This window comes from Callorhinchus milii, unplaced genomic scaffold, assembly GCF_018977255.1.
Source record: "Callorhinchus milii isolate IMCB2004 unplaced genomic scaffold, IMCB_Cmil_1.0 Scaffold7, whole genome shotgun sequence".
Lineage (NCBI taxonomy): Eukaryota > Metazoa > Chordata > Chondrichthyes > Chimaeriformes > Callorhinchidae > Callorhinchus > Callorhinchus milii.
Genome location: NW_024704748.1, coordinates 22908357 through 22929046, shown reverse-complemented (window position 1 = coordinate 22929046; position 20690 = coordinate 22908357). Strand labels below are relative to the sequence as shown.

At 40.5% G+C, this 20690-nt stretch overlaps 1 protein-coding gene across 1 annotated transcript; it reads left to right on the top strand.

Annotated features, from left to right (window-relative positions):
* LOC103180313 (proliferation marker protein Ki-67) lies at positions 1-18510 on the top strand. Its single transcript, XM_007896101.2, has 15 exons — positions 1-159; positions 3462-3582; positions 3687-3768; positions 3864-3979; positions 4401-4485; positions 6095-6173; positions 6849-7835; positions 9185-9438; positions 10681-12151; positions 12872-12996; positions 13586-13760; positions 13940-14098; positions 15308-16032; positions 16844-16961; positions 17476-18510. The coding sequence occupies exons 2-15, from the start codon at positions 3491-3493 to the stop codon at positions 18435-18437; spliced, it is 5430 nt and encodes a 1809-aa protein (XP_007894292.2). The 5' UTR covers positions 1-159; positions 3462-3490; the 3' UTR covers positions 18438-18510.
* The last annotated feature ends 2180 nt before the right edge of the window (positions 18511-20690 follow it).

Here is a 20690-nt window from a genome sequence, read left to right as displayed (position 1 = left end):
GGCGGGTTGGGCGGTTGATTTCGAGTCGCTGCGCCGCGCGCTTAAGTCTCTCGGTTTGAATACCAACGGTTCGGCTCGTCGGCCCCCGAATGGAGACGGCCCACGTTTGGAGAGGGATTTGTTAGAGGCGAAGGGGATTCTTCTCAGAAAAAAAAACAGGTGACACGGGGTTGAGTTGGGGGGCGATGGCGGGCAGATTTACAATCGTCGGAGGCGTTCAGAGGCAACGGAGGTGTGTGTGTGTGTGTGTGGTGGGGGGTTAATAAACTGGCGAGTGAACCTGTGTGTGAGGGGAAGAGCGAAAGATCCCGCCAATTCTTTGCTGCGACTTTTCCGCCGTTTTTTCGTCGTCGGCGTTGTTATTTTTCTTTTTACAAAGCATCGCACATTTTTTTTGGGGGGGTGAGGGGGTTCTTCTTTCAGAAACGTGTGTGGGGTTTTTTTTGTGGTGTATTTTTATTTTTTATATAAAAAAAACATTGTTTTGTGGCCGGGGGGGGGGGAGGGGGGGAAGGCGTTTGTTTTTTTTTCTTTTTGTTTGATTTATTTTGTTATATCTACAGAGAGATTTTTTTTAAAAAAAAGGGTGATGTCCACGGGTTGATCTTTCGGGTCTTTGGAGGGGGTGGGAGGGAGGAGAGAAAGTGTGTGTGTGTGTGTGGGGGGAGAGCCTGATATTGATGAGTTTTTCAAGGATGGCGATTTCAGTATTTTTTGTTAATATATTTTTTTAAAAAAAAACGGCTGCTTTGTTTTGTGCAGAAGTTCACTTTTTTTCTTCTTCTTCCTGCCACGAGTTGCCTGGTTTTCTGAACCTGCTCGGAAACTGCCCCGTCCCGTCCCGTCCTTGTCTTGTCTTATCTCGTCTGTCCTTTTTTTTGTGGGGGGTCTTCAAGTTATTTGCTGCTCTTCTCTCTCTCTCTCTCTCCCCCTCCACGTTTTCTCCTCGCAACGCTGCAGTTTACTTTGGGGGAGAGTGTGTGTGTGTGTGGGGGAGGAGGAGGAGGGGGGGGGGGTTGGGGGTTGCAGCCCTTTTCCTGTACACTTCCAAGGTGTCAGTGACACACACACACACACACACACCCTTGAGCTGTTAACTCGTTCGCCACACATATACAGTCAATTCACTTGACAGTGTGTTCTGTGAAGCGCTTTGGGACGTCCTCCCGACGTGAAAAGCGCTATATCAAATGCAAGGATTATTATTATTATTAAAAAGGGACCCGTGAAAAGTATTCGACAAGTGCGCGTTTCTGGCGCGTGGTTTTTTTTCTCTCTCTCTCTCTCTCTCTCGCCGCGTTTCCGCGGGTAACTTTAAATCGGATTTGTGATTTTTTTTTATTATTAATAACTCAGCTTTAACTTAAAAAAAAAGATAAACGTTGTTGATTTGTTAAGTTGAACGGCCGCACTTTTTGCGCACGCGACGAGCCGAGCCGCCCGGACACTTCGACGTTTTAAATGTTTTCTTTCTGTTCGCGATCATAAGCATAATGTCTCCCTCCCTACCCCCCCCCCCCCACCGCCACCATTGGTCCAGTGGTGAACTGGTGTAGACGAACGAGAGCCGTGGCGGGTTGGGGGGGGTTGGGTGCGAACTGAAGCGCATTTTCTCGTGGCCGAGATGCACAGGGAATGCACGATCCCAAAGCACCTGTCAGTACAGTATCCGTCTGTTGCAATGGCAAAAACGCGCGGCGGTTGAGTTTCAGTCAGTGCCTGGGCTTTCTGAAGGTTTTTTCGCCACCCAATGTCAACGGAGACCTGTCTTGTTTCTAGTTGGGTGCAAATGTCGGTGCTCCAAGGAAGAAGTTCTTCGGCTAAGAATTGTAGTGTTTTAAGTCTCCGCGGATAAGTTGGGATGGGGGATTTAGTAATAATGCTAATAACCCTTATATTTGATAAAGCACATGAACAACAACTTGGATTTATATAACGCCCTCCATACTGGACGGTGTCTCAGAGCGCTTTACAGTAACGGATCCCGGTATCGTGCCAGGGGGAGGGGAGGAAGTTGGGAGGATGTCGCAAAGAGTTTTACTGTAAAGGGTAATGGACTTGTGACAGTAACCCACTCCACACAGTCTTGTTTAATTTTTCATCAAAGTATATGCAGCAATTTCATTTATCTTAAGGTAAAGTTGGTTGCTTCCTCTTATGTTCCGAACCGCATTGTTTAAAGTTCATTTCCACTCCCACAAGAGTATTCAAAGTTTACGTGTACAATTTTCAAAATACAGCGGAACCTTTTACTGTATACTCAGTGAGGATGGGTGCTTTGTTACTGTCACTAATGAATTTGACACTGGCATTTTCCAACCGTGAATGCTTTAGCTGTTATTGAGTGTCAAGGATTTGTTATTCTGGGATTTAGAACCTTTAAAGCTCACTTTAGGGAATATTTTCATGTTTTATGTGGAATTTTGCTTGATTGAGTCTTCATTTTAGATGATTTATTCTTGAGCGTGAGCCATCGCTCAATCTGATCCCCCTCCTTGAGAGGAATTGGACAAAGAAAGTCATTTTTGTAGTTTGATGTAGTACAACTTGAGAATGATGTTGGTTGGTTGATGGTAGTGATGTAGAACTAAAGACTCATCTGGAAGAGATCTGAGTGAATTAACTACCCATTGTGTGTTTATTTTATAACCTACAATGCATATTCAGATTCATTACATCTGCACTTGCTGCTGTATGGTTTTTACCTCTCAAGATATACGGGAAAGATGTTTCAACATATAGAGTTAGACTGTTGTTGTAGCCCAACAACAGCCCTGGATCTGGCAGATGACGGAGGAAAAAAATCCTTAGGAAGACTAGTGTATTTTTAAATGGGTAAATTTAAGTCACATTATTTAACACTGTAGCATTTTGTGGAGTCCTGTAGCTCAGTGGTTAGAGCACTCGCTTTGCAAGTGAGAGACCCGAGTTCAATTCCAGGCAGAGCGAAACCTTGGGCAAGTTTCCTTACTCCACACACAGCCCTAATAATAATCCCTCCAAAAAACAAAACAATAATAAATTGGTCATTTTCAATCTACGACTGTTTGTGGGACATTGCTGTGCGGAAGTGGCTGCCGCGTTTGCCCACAAATATACAGTCAATTCACTTTACAGTGTGTTCTGTGAATCGCTTTGGGACGTCCTCCCGACGTGAAAAGCGCTATATCAAATGCAAGGATTATTATTATTTTTCTGATGAGGTAAATACATTTTGCCTTATGCTTTTGAAGTGATGTGTTGGATTACCCAGTAGTTCATATCATATGCTTATTATAAAACTAGCCAAAGATAATACCTGAAGTCATTGAATTGGCTCCCAAAGTAGAATATCTAAGAAGTTATGTGGCAAAATTCTATTTTGATATGCAGATTAGGATGAATGTATTTAGATCCCTTTAAGATTGTTACAAATGTTGCATTATACAGCTTTTAATATGAAAATTCTTGATTTATTTTAGGTAAGAAGACGTGAAAATATTCAGAAAACATGCCGCTGTACGGTCAAATTATTGTTATTAAGCGTAATGGAGCAGATGGGTACCATTTTCCTTTGATGGCACCTTCCTGCTTGTTTGGCAGGTAATATACAGCATGTGTTTTCAAGCAATAATTTCTCTTACAAGTTAATTTCAGAGTTTGGGTGTCATGTTAATCATTTGTGCTTGGGAACTTTTTTGTTTTAGGAAAATAGACTGTGACATCCGTATCCAGCTGCCTCATGTTTCCAAAGAACACTGTAAGCTTGAAGTAAATGAAAATAACGAGGTAACTTTTTTTGGTATAATGATTTTGTTTACAGAATTTTGGGTGCAAACAGAATTTGTTTGTAAATGTTCACTTTGCTTTGGTTAATTCTGCAGGTTATTCTGTCTAACTTGAGTGACGTGAATCGGACTTCTTTGAATGGTAAAGTTGTACTTCATTCTGAGCGTCTACAGCATGGCGATGTATTCACTATCATTGATCGCTCTTTCAGGTAAGAATGGAGCATCTATATAAAACAGTACATGGAATTTTATAGTTACAATGCAATTTACATTTATATAAAACTTTTCAAATCGGCTGCAGTGATGAAGTACCGCATGCGCCTGACCAGCTACATTGAATTACGCATATGCAGTGTGGATTATAAAGTCGGATTTTGTTCAATTTATACAGGTTTCCCTGTAATTTGAACGTTGCGTAAGTCATATTAACTGTCATTGATTGATACGACTTGTGAGTTTTACTGTGGTGTCTTATCACTTCGAAATGACTCGAAGCTTGTCACAGGATTATTACTCGAGTGTAGTAAGCAAATTATTACAGCTTTTGTGAATTTACAATATATAGGAACACTGTCTATTTGGTGCATTTAGTGGACATTTCCCAATTTTAATTTTTTTCCTTTATGGTAGGTTTGAGTACCCCTTGGATTCGGGGCATTTCACCGACACAAGAATAAAGCGCAATTCATCAAGCCTGAAAAACGAAACTCTGCAGGTATTGTATTTAAATTTATACCGGCAATAATAATGCTTTCCTCATCTACTGGGTTACAGCATCAATACGTATTTTTGAAGCAGGCATGGGTGATGTTGCCTATTAGATATGCTATCTCAGTATTAGCATTGAAATAAAATAATGATCCTAACATTTGATATAACATCTGATTAAGTTTGAAATGTTAGTGTGCTGAATTTACCTGTGTTGCCAATTGACATCGCCCACATCCTATTCATGTAGAATAAAATAAGGTGGGCCGCCAGTTGCCAGATTTAAAAAACATCCGTGGGCCACATAAGCAATATTTTTTGTGTTTCCCCACAAGAAACAGTTTGTAAGAATCGTATAGAAATGTTTTAAATTGTGTAACTATTACTTAATTTCACTATATTTTAGTTACATTGCAAAGTTTTAATAGACAATATGAAAATTCATGCAAATTTTAAAACAATAACACACCTATGAATAAGAGTACATATATGCATGAATAATCATTAAATCCAGAGTAAACTATGGAAGTGAAAGAAAATGCACATAATTTAGTAGCCCTAACAATGAACAAAATAATGATAATCTCAATTGGAAATTATAACACATCAAGTTAATTTTTGTGTATTGAAATCAAAACACACAATATAACTTAGAATATGGAGACCACCACAGAGATTGCACAGCAAAACCGAAACAGATTAATCCATTACTGTAAAACTAACAACGGGACAAAATAAAGATGCACTGAATATAATAATAATAATCCTTGCATTTGATATAGCGCTTTTCACGTCAGGAGGATGTTCCAAAACGCTTCACAGAACACACTGTAAAGTGAATTGACTGTATATTTGTGGGCGAATGCGGCAGCCAATTGGGCACAGCAATGTCCCACAGTCGTAGATTGAAAATGACCAATTATTGTTTTTTGTTTTGGAGGGATTATTATTAGGCTCTGTGGAGTAAGGAAACTTGCCCAGGGTTTCGCTCTGCCTGGAATTGAACTCGGGTCTCTCGCTTGCAAAGCGAGTGCTCTAACCACTGAGCTACAGGACTCCACAAGTATAAGATAGAAACAATTCAAAATAATATCGAGAATAAACAACCGATTTAGAAGTAGATTGTGTAAAAAATTGGACATAATCAAATTATTTTACTTGGTATACATATTCTGAATACTTAGAAGACCTTAAGTCTTCGCATGAACACACCAATTCAGAAACTCAATGTGAGTTCAGAGCTAATCTTATAAAACTGCCGAGACACATGAGAAAATTCCAAAAAATTTCTGAGCATAATGATTAGCCTGAACCCCTGCCCCAGTGACTGGCCTCTGATTGGCCAGGCCTATCTTCAAGCAGAGAGTTAAATCATCCCTCAGGCTGGATATGGACCGCCATTTGGACCACCTTGATGTAGAACATATTTTACGATTGAAATTTTGGAAAGTTATACCATGATGGTGAAATGGTATAAATGTAAAAAATGTATAAAAGTAAACATTTCATAGGATATTACTAGAATTCTCTCGATCCTAGTTTGGACATGAATTTGCAAAAATGAGTCTTAAATGTTGTCTGTTCCTCGGTTAACATGGTAATGTTTGAATTAACAGGTTCTTCATGTTCAACAGGGAGGAGAGCATGGTGTGCAGCCTGCACAGAATCGTCGGTCATTGAGTGGACATACTTCTGGTTGGTTGTGTTTTTTGTTTTTAGGAAGAAAAACGTTCGTTTTAGTAACGAATAGATAGTTTGTACACATTAAGTCTAGTTAGCTTTATTGTGAAAATAGTGAAGGTAACATGTTATCACTTCAAATAAGACTTACAGTACTAATCAAAGATTTTCATCAGGAGTGGTAGTGGTAACTATAAACTTACATAGTGTGAGTGCTTCTCTCTTTCTTAAACGGTACTGGTCTCTCGATCTCTGTTAAACCATATATCATGTTACTCAATGGTTTCAGCATTAAGTAGCAGTGTGGATTTTGTGACATTATTTTGCCATTTCACCTTTGCTGAACGATCATATTGACTTTCAAAGTATTGTCAAAATTTGACAATACTTTGAAAGTCAATATGACAGTGAACCCAGCAAGGAGTAGGAAGAATTCTTTAAATTGGCAGAAGGTGTGGGTTTAATGTGCCGTTTTCAGTTGGAACTAGTTTATTACAGGATTTAATTCGTATCAACGAATAATCCTTACTTTTGGTATAGTTCCTTGTCACGTTGTCAAGATGTCTCACAGGATATACTGTAAAGTGGATTTGAATTTCACTGATTCGGTAAGTAAAAAGATATGTGTAATTGTGGATTTATCTTTCTTTTCTTAAAAATGAAAAGCTTGCATTTTGTGGTTTTCATTAGATGCAGTTTGTGTGGATAGAGTCTTTGATGAGCCAATTAAACCAACAAAAGCTAAACCAGATAGCTGGGAAGATGAAGCTCCAAAGAGGCAGCAAGGACGGAGCTCCGCAGATATCAAAGATGAGCAACCAGCAGATAAGGAAGTCTCTCCTTTTTCTAAACTTTATGAAATGTGCAAGAACCAAGCTCTACAAATGCATCAGAAAAAAACAAATATTGAACTGTCAAACAAAAAAAACACCGAGACGACAGAGAAACTTCTTGTATTGCCAGCAGAAGAATCTAAAGCCAATATTTTTCAAGGCAGTAAGAGTTTGAGGACACCATTGAGGTCAAGGCGTATGAGCCAGGCTGCAGTAGAAGAAAGTAAAATGCCAAAAGAAGATGATTCTGATAAGGAAGGAATGAAGAATTTAGAGGCTTCATTAGTTCAGGATATTCCAAGTAAATGCTTGGGAAAAACAGCTGTTAATAAAGATACACCAAAGAAAAGGTGTACTTCTGTGGGATTAGGAGAATTTACAGAAAATCTCTCTTCAGAAGAAAACATTGCGTTGCTTGAATCTTCAAAGGCAGGTGATGTTCAAGATAAAGCACAAAATGACTGCCAAATCAATGCACCAAAATCTAAGAGAAAGAGTCATCCATTTACTAGTCGAAAATCCTTAAATGCTGAAGAAGTCCTGAAAGAAATTCATGATGTACTTGGGTCTTCAATGGGAAAAAAGCAAAACGTTGTTGAGGAAGAAAAATTAACTGGAAAGGATGATACATCAGTTCATGTTGCAGAGAAAATACCTGAAACACCCAAGCGATGTGGCAGACCATCGTTGCAATTCAGTCAAATAAAGGTTACAGAGATACAAACAGAGCAACCTCAGTTTGAAACTCCAGAGCCAATAACAGGTGCAACATCACCTGCAGTTACAAAAGGGAAAAGGAATTCTTCTTTCTCTTCATCACCTCTGCTGAATGAAAGAGGAGAAGGTAATGCAAAAAAAACGAGTCGGTTGTCTAAAAATCCACATAGATTCTTGACTAGTGAAGAAACTGAGGTGACAGATTTATTTGAAGAAATACCATTCTCCTCTGGGAAACAAATGAATGAGGATGATGGCGTAGAACTTGATGATTCTTTGACCAGTAATAAACTATTACCCTCACCCCTAGGTAAGATCCAGTTCTATAAGGAACTGGAGATAGTGTAGTTGATATGAAGCATAAGTAAGTGGGATATCCTTGGAGCTGAGCTGGCTCCAAAGAGTTTGGCAATGGAATGTCAGAATCAAGCCAACCCTCTATAGTGGTCTCGGTAGTCCAGTCCCTGAGCGAGGCTGGAAAGGTACACTTGGGGCGGAGGATTCTTCCCACTCGGTTCCTGTTAACTCTGCAAGCGAAAACCCCAATGAGTAAGGTGGTCCTAATTGAAAGTTTGCCATACAGTACTCTTGATGGTTTTAGCTGGTTAGACTCCAGTATTACTCCCAACGTACATTCTAAAGCCCCCAAAGCTTGACTCTTGCCATTCTGTGGCTAATACTCTCCACTGGCTTCCCATCACACAGGCGCTACAGTTCAAGTTCCTGGTCCTTACCTTCAAAGCCCTCCACAGTCTTGCTCCCCCCCACCTCTGACCTCCTAACCCCCAAACACCCTGTTTGCTCCCTCTGCTCAGCGGGACCCGGCCTGCTTCACGTCCCCCGCCTTGCTCGACCCATTATTGGCGGATGGACATTCTGCCACTCTGCACCCACCCTTTGGAACTCCATCCCACAGTCCCTCCGCCTCGCCACCTTCAAGACCCACCTCTTCGTCCGCGCTTTCGATCTCCCTGCTTCCCCCCCTGCCCTCCCCCACCCCAATCCTCAGCTTGGGTCTGTAACTCTGTCTGTCCAATGCCTTGGGATGTCCTCCCGATGTGAAAGGTGCTATACAAATGTCATTTTGCTGTTGTTGTCGCTCCAGGGAGAGAGTGCGCATTCTATTCAAATAAACATCTCTGGAATTTGGGATTTTCATTTGGAATTTCTATGTATCTGGGATACATGGAACTCTATTTGGTTTGGATACTTCAGCACAGAGATGGATTTCTACATGTGTCAGATACCCAGCTTTCAAAAAACATTGTTTCTGAAATGCTGTACACTGCCTTGGGACGTCCTCCCAACGTGAAAGGCACTATACAAATGTAATCTTGTTCTTGTTGTTTCGGTAATTTTTCCCTTAGTGTTGTTAACTCAATTGTTTAAATACCGACTGGCCAAGAGTGGCCAAATTCTTCATGAGGATTTTTTCTATTGTGAATTAAGTTGTACAATTTAATTCTTTCCTGTTAGGTGCGGTATCATGTCCATCCAGAAAGCGCAGGAGTGAAAACCTAGAAGAGAGGCTCTGTGAACCAGTTTCTAAGCAAAAGCGAGTTTCTTTTGGTGTAAACCTGTGTCCTGAAGTATTTGACAAACGCATGCCACCAAATTCTCCACTTCGAAAAGGAGGCACTCCAAGAAAATTCAGCATTCCACTTAGTGTTTCTGCAAATACAGCATTGAAACGTGCTTCGAATATGGGACTACACAGTTGTATAACTGAGGTAATCATTAGCGTGCGTGTCAAAACTTTGGTGCCTCATGGTATAATAATTAATAGCTATCATATACAACTAGCTGAGGTTATGGGGGAAAGTATGCAGGAGACTCGTTTATGATTTTTCTCCATAAACCATTTTTTTAATATACAGATTTGTGACCCTTTAAGTATATTGGCTGTAACAAACTTAGTGGTTAGACCACTCGCCTCGCAAGTGAGAGGACTTGGGTTTGGTGAAACGCTGGGCAAGTTTCCTTACTCCACATGCCTCTGTTTACCTTGCAGTAAGTAGCCCAGTTGTTTGGTTGCTAGTCAATTGGCGGATCGCTTTTCTGGGGGTGATTAATCCCTTCAATAAAAAAAACAATTTGGTCACTCAACCCTAAATTGTTTGTGGGATACTGCTTTCCACAATTTGTACTGCGTTTCAAAGACATGATAAAGTGCTACATCAAATGCAAGGATTATATATTATTAATAGCATATCTGCCTTTATAGGGTTGCCAGTTTTATCTTTAGTAGTAAATTACTAAATGTATGGTGTTATCTACTGTGACATTTCTGTTGTGAATGCCACATGTTTGCGCAGCACCATCCTGTGGTTGGAATTGGATACTACAATAAAAAATTCAATAAAATGGTTTGCTAACAGCGTCGCCCTGTGGCAACAATCTGATACTGCAAAAGATGTTTTCAAAGGATGACATGATTGTTTTGGATGAAGAAGCCCATTCAATAGTATCCTTCCAGAATACCTTTGCTGCTCTCCTTCCATCACTACATAAAGTTGTTCTTTGGATGAGTCTACCTTTCCTGTCAACCTGTTCCAATCGTTAATTACCACTAATAAAATAAATATTTCCTAGTGTTCATTCTGAAATTGCCCTTTCCAACTCTAAACCTGTGTCCTCTTGTAATACTGTATTGGCGTATTCCTAAATTTTTCCAGGTTTTAGTTTTTAATTCCATGTAAGGTTTTACATACCTCTTCAAGGTCCCTTTTGTGATGTTTTAAATCCTTTATCCAATAAGTTAAAGGAGGTACAACAGCTTTTAGCTTATGGTGGTCCTGAACGTTTCAGGAAATTACAGTAGGTTTTATCTTAGTTACTCAAATTTAATTTGAGGGCATATATATGGTTTGAGTGGGAGAAAAGGAACTTTATTACAATTCTAAGTGAATTTCACATAATTCAGAAAAAACCTTGCTTGATTTAACTATTGCAATTGTTTTTTTTAAAAAAAGGAATTAACTGAACCATGCAAAAGAAGCTCAAAGTTGTCTACTGTGATGCCAGTAAAATCAAATATGCCTCCAGCAGGCCATGTTAGTACTTCTCCCAAAGAGACAGAAATGGCAGTCAAGAATCCCTCCCCAGCCAGGAGATCACCAGCTGCAAGAAGCCCTGCACTTGGCAAAAAGTCACCAGGTGCCAAGACCCCCTCCCCAGGCAGGAAGTCACTGACTGCCAAGACTCCCTCCCCAGGCAGAAAGTCGCTGACCGCCCAGACCCCCTCCCCAGGTAGGAAGTCATTGGCAGCTCAGAGTCCCTCCCCGGAAAGGAAGTCACTGGCTGCCAAGACCCCCTCCCCAGGTAGGAAGTCACTGGCAGCTCAGAGCCCCTCCCGAGGCAGGAAGTCACTGGCAGCTCAGAGTCCCTCCCAGGAAAGGAAGTCACTGGCTGCCAAGACCCCCTCCCCAGGCAGGAAGTCACTGGCTGCCAAGACCCCCTCCCCAGGCAGGAAGTCACTGGCTGCCAAGACCCCCTCCCCAGGTAGGAAGTCACTGGCTGCCAAGACCCCCTCCCCAGGTAGGAAGTCACTGGCTGCCAAGACCCCCTCCCCAGGCAGGAAGTCACTGGCTGCCAAGACCCCCTCCCCAGGCAGGAAGTCACTGGCTGCCAAGACCCCCTCCCCAGGTAGGAAGTCACTGGCTGCCAAGACCCCCTCCCCAGACAGGAATTCACTGACTCCCAAGACCCCCTCCCCAGGCAGGAAGTCACTGACTGCCAAGAGCCCTTCCCCAGGCAGGAAGTCACTGGCTGCCAAGAGCCCCTCCCCAGGCAGGAAGTCACTGGCAGCTCAGAGCCCCTCCCCAGATAGGAATTCACTGACTCCCAAGAGCCCTTCCCTTGGCAGGAAGTCGCTGGCCGCCAAGAGCCCCTCCCCAGGCAGGAAGTCACTGGCCGCCAAGAGCCCCTCCCAAGACGAGATGTCACCAGCTGCCAAGACCCCCTCTCCAGGCAGGAAGTCATTTACCTCATCAGTCATCAAAAAATCGCCCTCAAATGGACCATTCATGATGAAGATATCAGCTACCTTGTCAGCCAAGAGGCCCCGTGTTGCCAAAATGCCCTGTTTATCAGATACCAAGAAGTTATCTACTACAAAGAAATTCTCACCACTGGCCACCAAGATGTCAACAGCCAAGCAATTGATTCGGTCAGCTTCCTCGAGATCCTTCAATCCTTCACCTTCTGTCTGTGGACGATTCTCCGTCTCTCGTACTAATACACCTCCTATTCTGGCTGTTGAATCAACTTCTCAAGTTTTTCCAGCTTCTGCATCACCCAAGTTGAAGCAACATCAGCAGACAACAAACAAGCTGCCAAATTTTAAGACGACTCCTTCCCGAAAAAGTGCTAGAAGAAGTGCTTCTCTTGCAGCAGGTTTATATTCCAGGAGGCAAAGTGGAGCTTCAGTTGCTAACTTATTAGGTAGGATCATTTCTGGATATTTCATTAAATATGTATCCATCTACTTATAATAACCATATCTATGACCATGATTAAAAAGGGTAAGAGGGAAATAAGCCAAGGTAATAAATATTTGTGTGGTGCATATCCTATATATTGCATGTTCGAATGAATTTCTCTGCTTTGGACCTCAATCCGGTAGCTCAGTGGTTAGAGCACTCGCCTCGCAAGCGAGAGGACCTGGGTTTGATTTCCGAGCAGGGCGAAATGTTGGGCAAGTTTCCTTACTCGAAACATCTCTATTCACTTAGCAGAAAGTAGGAACTCAGTTGTTAGTTGATTGGCAGATCGCTTTTTCAGGGGTAGTCCCTCCAAACTAATAATAATGATAATTGGTCAGTTAGTTGATTGGCAGATCGCTTTTCCAGGGGTAGTCCCTCCAAACTAATAATAATGATAATTGGTCACTCAGTCCACGACTGTTTGTGATACTGCTGTGTGCAATTGGTTGCTGCGTTTTGCCCACAAAATATACAATCAATTCAATTTACAGAATATTCTGTGGAGCGCTTTGAGACATCTTGAAGACGTGATAAGGTGCTATATCAAACGCAAGGATTATTATTTATTCTGGAAGAGAAAGGGCACACGTGTTGAAGATAGATTGATAAATTATATGGTGAATTGTTTTCTTGTGTGCTTGAGTTGTCAATTTTAAACATTTTGCTATTTTTATTTTAGTGAAAAAATCATGGGCACAGGTAGTGAAGGAGGGAGTGGCAAAGTCTGAATTCCGATCTGCTCCAAAGAAGCGTGTTGTGATGCGGAGACAGATTAAGAACAATTCGTCTTCAAAAGTTCCAAAGGTTTGTGTAGTATTTAATGGATAATATTGGACAAAAAACTATTTAAAGGGGAAGAGTACTTCTAAAGAGGGAGTATTTTCTATTCAAAGTTTATTTGTATATGATATCGTGGGTAAGAAATATTTGGTTAGCCAGGTGTATTTTGCACTAAAGCTGTTTACTGGTTCAGGACAGATCATTAAGGTTTACAAATGGATCCCAAGCCCAAAAAGGTTGAGGACCACTGCTCTACATCTTCCCCCCCCCTCCCCCTTTGGGGGAAGGTGCTAAAGTAAATTGTATGTTTCAAATGAAACATAAGTGTATGTTTGATTGAAAAGCTAAACTTAGCCACATAGTATAGGAATAACTGTATAAAATGTTTATAAAGTTTACTGCAATAAATCTGATTGCAAACTTAAGTTATTGAATATGAAGTTTTATGTTCTTATTTTCATTGCAAGTGAAATGGACAACTCAGCGCCTTGGGACGTCCTCCCTATGTGAGAGGCGCTATACAAATGTAATTTTGTATTGTATTTTTGTATTGCAATGATTTTAGTATCACAAAATTAGCATTACTTTCATGTAATGTTTATTTCATCAACAGACACCCATTAGATCGGTGAAAGGCCATTATAGTACCGGGCATGCTGTTTCCCCAGCAACAATTGTCATTGGCAAAGCACAGGCTACTACTGTTAAAACAACTGGAATGCCTCCTCGTACAGTGACAAATGTCTCACTCAGACGTAAAAGCCTGACAATGGATCAAAGTTTTACAGGTGATCTAGAGTGTTATACATCTTGTTATTCATCTGTTTTAGATATCCATTTTCAACATTAAATTGTTGAAAGGATTACCCAGATATTTATATTTGTAACTGAGTTATGATTGTACATGAAATTGATACACTTGTATGTAACTACTTGTTATTAATAAACACGCAATTATATTTAATAGGTGTGGCTGAAATGTTCACGACTCCCACGAAGAAAAATCGAAGAGCAAGTACAAGACTGCGTATCTCAAGTGAAGTTGGACGTTCTCAAACTATTACAGGCACTCAAGTATCTCAGAATTCATTTGAAGGCTCAGTTATCAAAACGTCCGAAGAAACTGGTTGGTGTAAAATCAATTTCCATTGTATTTGGCTCGCCAGTTATTCTTTTTTGCAGTTACAATTAATGCCTAATAGGCAATTGCTGTCTTGACAAAATGTCTGTCAGACATCGTAGCGGATGAGAGCTAACTTTCTACAGTTGAATGTCAACAAGACCGAGGCCCTCCTGATTGGCTCCCATTAGTGCCTCCACACCTCAGGCACTGAGAGCATCACCATCCGAGGATGCACATTCCACCTTACTAAGCCAGTCCAGAACCTTGTTTGACCCTCAACTATCCCTTCTACCCCACATCTGCGCTATGACCCGCTCTACCTTCCCCCAGCTCCGCAACATTGCCCGGCTCTGCCACTGTCTTACACCGCAGGCCGCCGAGACCCTCATACACGCATTCATAACATCCAGGCTTCACTAAGCTAACTCCTTGCTTGCCGGCTTCCCCAGCTCCTCCCTCCATAGGCTGCAGATCATCCAGAATTCTGCAGCCTGTGTCCTCTCCCGACTGCACTGGCTTCCCATCACACAGGGTACAGTGCAAGATCCTGGACCTCACCTTCAAAGCCCTCTATGGCCTCCCCCAGCTCTGCGACCTCATAACCACCACCAAACCTGCCCGCTCCCTCTGCTCAGCAGTTTCCGGCCTGCTTCATGTCCTCCCCCCTCCACTCTCCCCGATCCCGACCCCCACCTCGGGTCCGAAACATTGATTGTCCAGCACCTTGGGATGTCCTCTTGACATGAAATATGTAATACAAATGTAATTTTGTTGTAGTTATCTGTCACCTTTAAAGGTGATTAAAACATTCACGAAAGTGTTAATATCTACACTTGATTTTGTAATCTGCATTTATAGATTGTATAGCAGTAGATGACTTAATTATATACTTTTTTGTTTTGCCTTTGATGTCACTTTGGACCCCTTTCTGGTTTTGGCACAATATTTAGACCTGAATTAGAGGTCACATAGAATACCATCAATTTCTTTTCATTTTAATAGCTTGAATTGAACAGTTTGTTTTTGCAGGAGAAAACACAAAAGATTACTCTCCTAAATGGTTTTGTTGCTGCATGAAACTCTCAAATAGTGATTGAGAAGTATTGACAATTTTTTTCCAAGGGATTAAATATTCCCATGTCTCAGTCACTTCTTGCTGTTTTTGTCATTGTTTGCTGTTACGATCATTTATAATTTTGCAATTATTTTTAGGTGAAATGGTCATCTCACCATTAACTACTCCTGGAAGTACAAGAAGAAGATCTACAGGTTCACTGACGTGCAGAGTTGATTTGTCTTCTAACTCAAAAGAACTGCATGTAAAATGTGTGAACATTCTAAAAGGAGGGGAGGAACCAACTGATGATCTAACGAGTAGATGTACGTTATTAACGTCTCCTGAAGAAAAGACCAAACCAGTGGAAGACATGGTAGAGTTGAAGAGACCATTGAAAACTCCCAAAGTAAAAGGGATACCGGTGGTTAGTATAAAACAAATTATGAAAACTCCAAAAATAAAGGGGGGCCAAGAGGAAGATTTTGCAAGACTACAAAAATTGATGGCTGAATCGAAACAAAAGGCCAAGAGTCCTAAGGTTAGTTATGTAGGAGTTAAAGAAATGTTTCATACCACAAAAGTGATGGAAACTACTGATTACAGCGGCTTGGGTGAAATGTTCTCTACTCCTAAAAGAACTGAGGAGACTGTAGAGTCTGAGCTGCAGCAAAGCTCAAACGAAAGTGGGAGGAAGAGAGCAACTGATGCATCATTTGCACTTGAAAATGCAGCGTGTGATGATGGACAGACAGTTGATTCAAAGGAATTATCTGAAACCAAATTGATCAATAAAATGGAGCAGCATGATCAGGAACAATCAGTAACAAAAGCAGCCTCCAGACGAAGTTGCAGAAAGTCGTTTTCGACACCTGGAATTAAGGTAAAATAAACTTGTACAAAGGTTTATTGAAAAACTAGAATAACTTCATAACTATGAAATGTTTATAACGTTTACTGCTATAAATCTGCATGCCAGGAATTTGAACAGACCCCAAAATCTGAGAACTTAAGTTTTTCTGTTTATCTCCTTATCTGTACCCTCCTTCAAATAGCCAGTACTATCCTGTCTTGTGTCTTTGTCTTGCTACCATATGACTGTGTGACCTGCTGGCAAAGGCCCAATATACCCATTGTCTGACTTTTCCCTATTGTTTGGCCTTCCTGAGATAGTGTAGGTGTTCTGGAAAGATGAGATCAGATAGGCTGCAGGGCCTTCTTGAATCTCTTGTAATCTTATGTTGAGTAGGCCAGGGGCACGCTCACTTTCTGAAATTCCTTAATTTTGCTATTTAATTGGCTATCTTCTACTACTTCTATAGGCTGCTGACGTTTCCAATGTGTTGACTTTAGCTGGGGACAAATTTATTTCCAGTTATAGCTGCAATTTGGGTTGGATTGAAGATGTGACTGCAAAAAACAATCCCAGTAGGTGCAGTAAACACAACTTGCACTGATTAAATAAGTGCTTTCAAGCCCCATATACATTACATGTTACTTAAGAGATCAGTCAAAAATGCCAAGACTTTCAGTAAATTAAAATTCATTTTTTTAAATCCTGTCCTTTACAGTTTGGTGTTTTAACAATTTAATTACATTGATTTCAGTTTTTATATCGTTCTTGAATTCTTCAAATGTGCCTTTGTTTCTAGCTTTTCTGCAAGTTTTTATTTTGAATATTTTTGTTTTGTTAGCTAACTAAAATGCAAGACCAAGATAAGAACACAAAGTCTCCTCCATTTTCCAATAAAGAATATGTACAGCCGTCAAATCAGCTTGAAACTACAGATGAATTTTCCAAGCATGATGTTGGTATGTTTTTTGAGCCAGTTAAGATTGTGATTTACTGTAAGTTTTTCTCCAAGTGATCTGTTGGTATATTCATGAAATTAAAATGATATCCAGCTATGAGAAGTTGATTGTGAGAGACTACCTGGAAGATGTTCTCGTACCATTGAGAGAGTTTTACCTTTTGAGTTCTCTTATCTTTTGGATTCAAACACTCATTTTGCTTATGTAACTATTGACTGTACAAGGAGTACAGTGTTCAATCCAACTAAGGTCTTTGTGTCCCCATTGGTGTTTTGTATGGTATTGATGTCAAATTTGTGGTTCAGCCACAAACTGGCCTGTTCTCAGGTATCTATAAGGTTGGTACTTGAAGTCCTCATGCTTTTATTAAACTATGCTGTTGGATTTATATTTTTAAAATAGGTTAGTCTGAAGTCCTTTTCACTGGACCAAGATGTCGTCTAAAAGCTAACTGCTGTAGTTATGTACGAGTAAACTAACTTATAATGTGCACTGTTTTTATTTTATTCCCTAGTTGAGCTTATGGATTCTGATAATTCTACAATGGAAGGCTCTGACATGCTTGAGAAATCTCCAAATGTCAGTGGAGTGCCAATTATCAGTACACCAACAAAAGTGCTTCTACAAAGGAAAGACAAACTAAAACAGCCAGAAATAAAGAAAGATGAGAAACATGCCCAAATAATACTAGTAAATTGTGAAAAGTATACAATAAATAGTGTAGTTGAGAGATTCGAATCTAAGAATGTGCAAGCTGAAGTAAACAAATTGAAATCACCAATGCAGAAATCATTAAAAGAGAAGGATGAGACTGAAAATGTTCAAGGAAGTGTGGAAGAATTGGCATTACCACAAGAGAACCTCACAACAGATAAGGATGTGTCTATAGTTGGTTATAGTGAAGTAAATAAATTAGCTTCACCAACCAGGAGATCGTTGATAGCGCCAAATGTAATCCCAAATCCTCAAAATACTGAAGTGAAGGAATCCTGTGCCACAATAAAAAGTGCTACACCAGGCAGAAAATCTCAAGGGGGACAAATTAAAGAAGTCAAATTAACTACACCAACAAGGAGATCATTAAGGAGGAACAATGAATGTGAGAATGATCAAGAAGTTAAAGAGAAAGAATTGCTGGCCCCAAAATCGAGCATCATTCCAGACGAGCAGGGACCTTGGGATCAACAAACCGAAGAAATAAGTCAATTAGTTTCACCGTCAATAAAACTGAGGGAGAAGAGCAAACTCCACATCCTTCAAGACACTGAAGTTGAAGAAGTACTTATTCCCAACAAGACTACTACACCAGACAAGAAAGAAACTCAAAATGGACAAGCTGAGGATATAATTGATTTGGTGCCACAAACCCGAAGAACACTGAGAGGAAGGATGAAAGTCAGTATACATGGAAAAGAGAGATTCCAAGTGCACCAGTTGAGGATGTTCAGGAATTGTTTAGCTCAGAAAATGAGTTAATGGATCAACAAGAAGATGATTGCAAAGTTGAAGTCTCTTCTAGTCAAAAGCAATCCAAGGAGGAAGATTCGGCCACCTCCAAATCTAAGTCTATACGAGGAAAGAGAGCAAATAAAGAGCCCACTCCTGACCTAGCAAAAAAATCACGTAGAGGGAGACCCAAAAAAGTGGAAGAGGTATCATGCTTGAAGAAAACTGTACGCTGGGATCCCAAATTGTCAGAAGCAGTCTGTGCATTAGAATCAGTACAAGAGGCAAGTGAGGTAACTGAATTTCCTATAACTGTACCTAGAGCGCGAAGAGGAAGACTTGCACACGCACAGAAGGTAGTGAATTCTCCAATTTCACTTGTGTTGAAAGAATCTGGAAAAACAGTGGGTGAAAATAGTGATGGAATATCTAATACAAATGATGCCTTTGCATTAATAAACCAGGAAAAAGAAACATCCAAAGGGAAAGACATTATATTTTGTGAGCCAGAGGAGTTGTCTGAAAATGACAAAAATGCTGAAAATATCAATGAAAGTGTACTGGCAATGGATGAGTATAAAACGGTTAGTCAAGACATTCAATCTGATGTAAATCTTCCACCCAAAAAGAAAATGCCCAGAGGGAGGGCTGCGCAGAAAGAAATTGAAAATAAAGGGAAAAATCTGAAAGAAATTAAAGTGGAAGAATTACTTCCTTGGGGTCAACAAACTGAAGAAATGAGTCAATTAGTTTCACAGTCAATAAAATTGAGGGATAAGCAAAACCTTCAAGACGCTGAAGTGAAAGAATTGCTGATTTCCAACAAGACGACTACACTAGACAAGAAAGAGTCCAAAGATGGACAAGCTGAGGATATAATTGATTTGGTGCCACAAACCCGAAGAACACTGAGAGGGAAGAATGAAAGTCAGAATGCTAGCATTGCTGAAGTGCAAGAATATTCTGCTGCAACAAAGAGTACCTCACCAAGAAATGTACCTCATGGTGGACAAATTGAAGAGGTGAACAAGTCATCTACGCTAGAATCCAAGTTAATAATGTATAGTAATGAAGCACAGAATGCCCCAGAACTTGGGGTAATAAAAAGTCCAGTTGCTTCAGCACTGAAGAACACAAAAGATGAAAGCAAAGCCCAAGCTCCACAAGTTGGTCAATTAGTAGATTTAACTTCAAGACGGAATGAAACTCACAATGTTGAAGATATAGAAGTGATAGATTCACCTACCACACCAAAAACCTCCACACGAGGCAAGAAAAATCAAGTTTCACAAGCCAAGAAAACATCAGATTTAGCTTTGCGGAAGAGATTGCAAAGAGGAAAGAACAAAATTGAAAATGTTGAGGAACCTGAGGTTGCAAAAAATCATTGTGTCTCACCCAAGATATCCACACAAGGCACAGAAACTAAACATTCTCCAGGACCAGACATAGACATATCCAATACAACAGCAAAAAAATCAAGAGGAAAGAATGCAAATGTGGAAACGGCAGAAGAAAAAAATACAGCTAGCCAAGCAAAGAATTACACACGGAAAAGAGGAACTCGAGGTGCACCAATTAAGGATGTTCAGGAATTGTTTGCCTCAGAAAATGAGATAAAGGATCAGCAAGAAGATGATTGCAAAGTTAAAGTGTCTTCCGGTCAAAAGCAATCCAAGGAGGAAGATTCGGCCACCTCCAAATCTACGTCTGTACGAGGAAAGAGAGCAAATAAAGAGCCCACTCCTGACCTAGCAAAAAAATCACGTAGAGGGAGACCCAAAAAAGTGGAAGAAGTATCATGCTTGAAGAAAATTGTACGCTGGGATCCCAAATTGTCAGAAGCAGTCTGTGCATTAGAATCAGTACAAGAGGCAAGTGAGGTAACTGAATTTCCTATAACTGTACCTAGAGCGCGAAGAGGAAGACTTGCACACGCACAGAAGGTAGTGAATTCTCCAATTTCACTTGTGTTGAAAGAATCTGGAAAAACAGTGGGTGAAAATAGTGATGGAATATCTAATACAAATGATGCCTTTGCATTAATAAACCAGGAAAAAGAAACATCCAAGGGGAAAGACATTATATTTTGTGAGCCAGAGGAGTTGTCTGAAAATGACCAGCGTGTTGAAAATGTCAATGAAGGTGTATTGGCAGTGGATGAGTATAGTCAAAACATTCAATCTGATGTAAATCTTCCACCCAAAAAGAAAACGCTCAGAGGGAGGGCTGCGCAGAAAGAAATTCAAAATAAGGGGAAAAATCTGCAAGAGATGTCTGTAA

Excerpts from the sequence above, each read along its gene's own strand:
- LOC103180313 (XM_007896101.2), top strand. The coding sequence starts at position 3,491 with ATGCCGCTGTACGGTCAAATTATTGTTATTAAGCGTAATGGAGCAGAT. Across the intron at positions 3,769-3,863 it reads AAGTAAATGAAAATAACGAG|GTTATTCTGTCTAACTTGAG; the intron begins GTAACTTTTTTT and ends TTAATTCTGCAG. Across the intron at positions 16,962-17,475 it reads ATTTTCCAAGCATGATGTTG|TTGAGCTTATGGATTCTGAT; the intron begins GTATGTTTTTTG and ends TTTATTCCCTAG.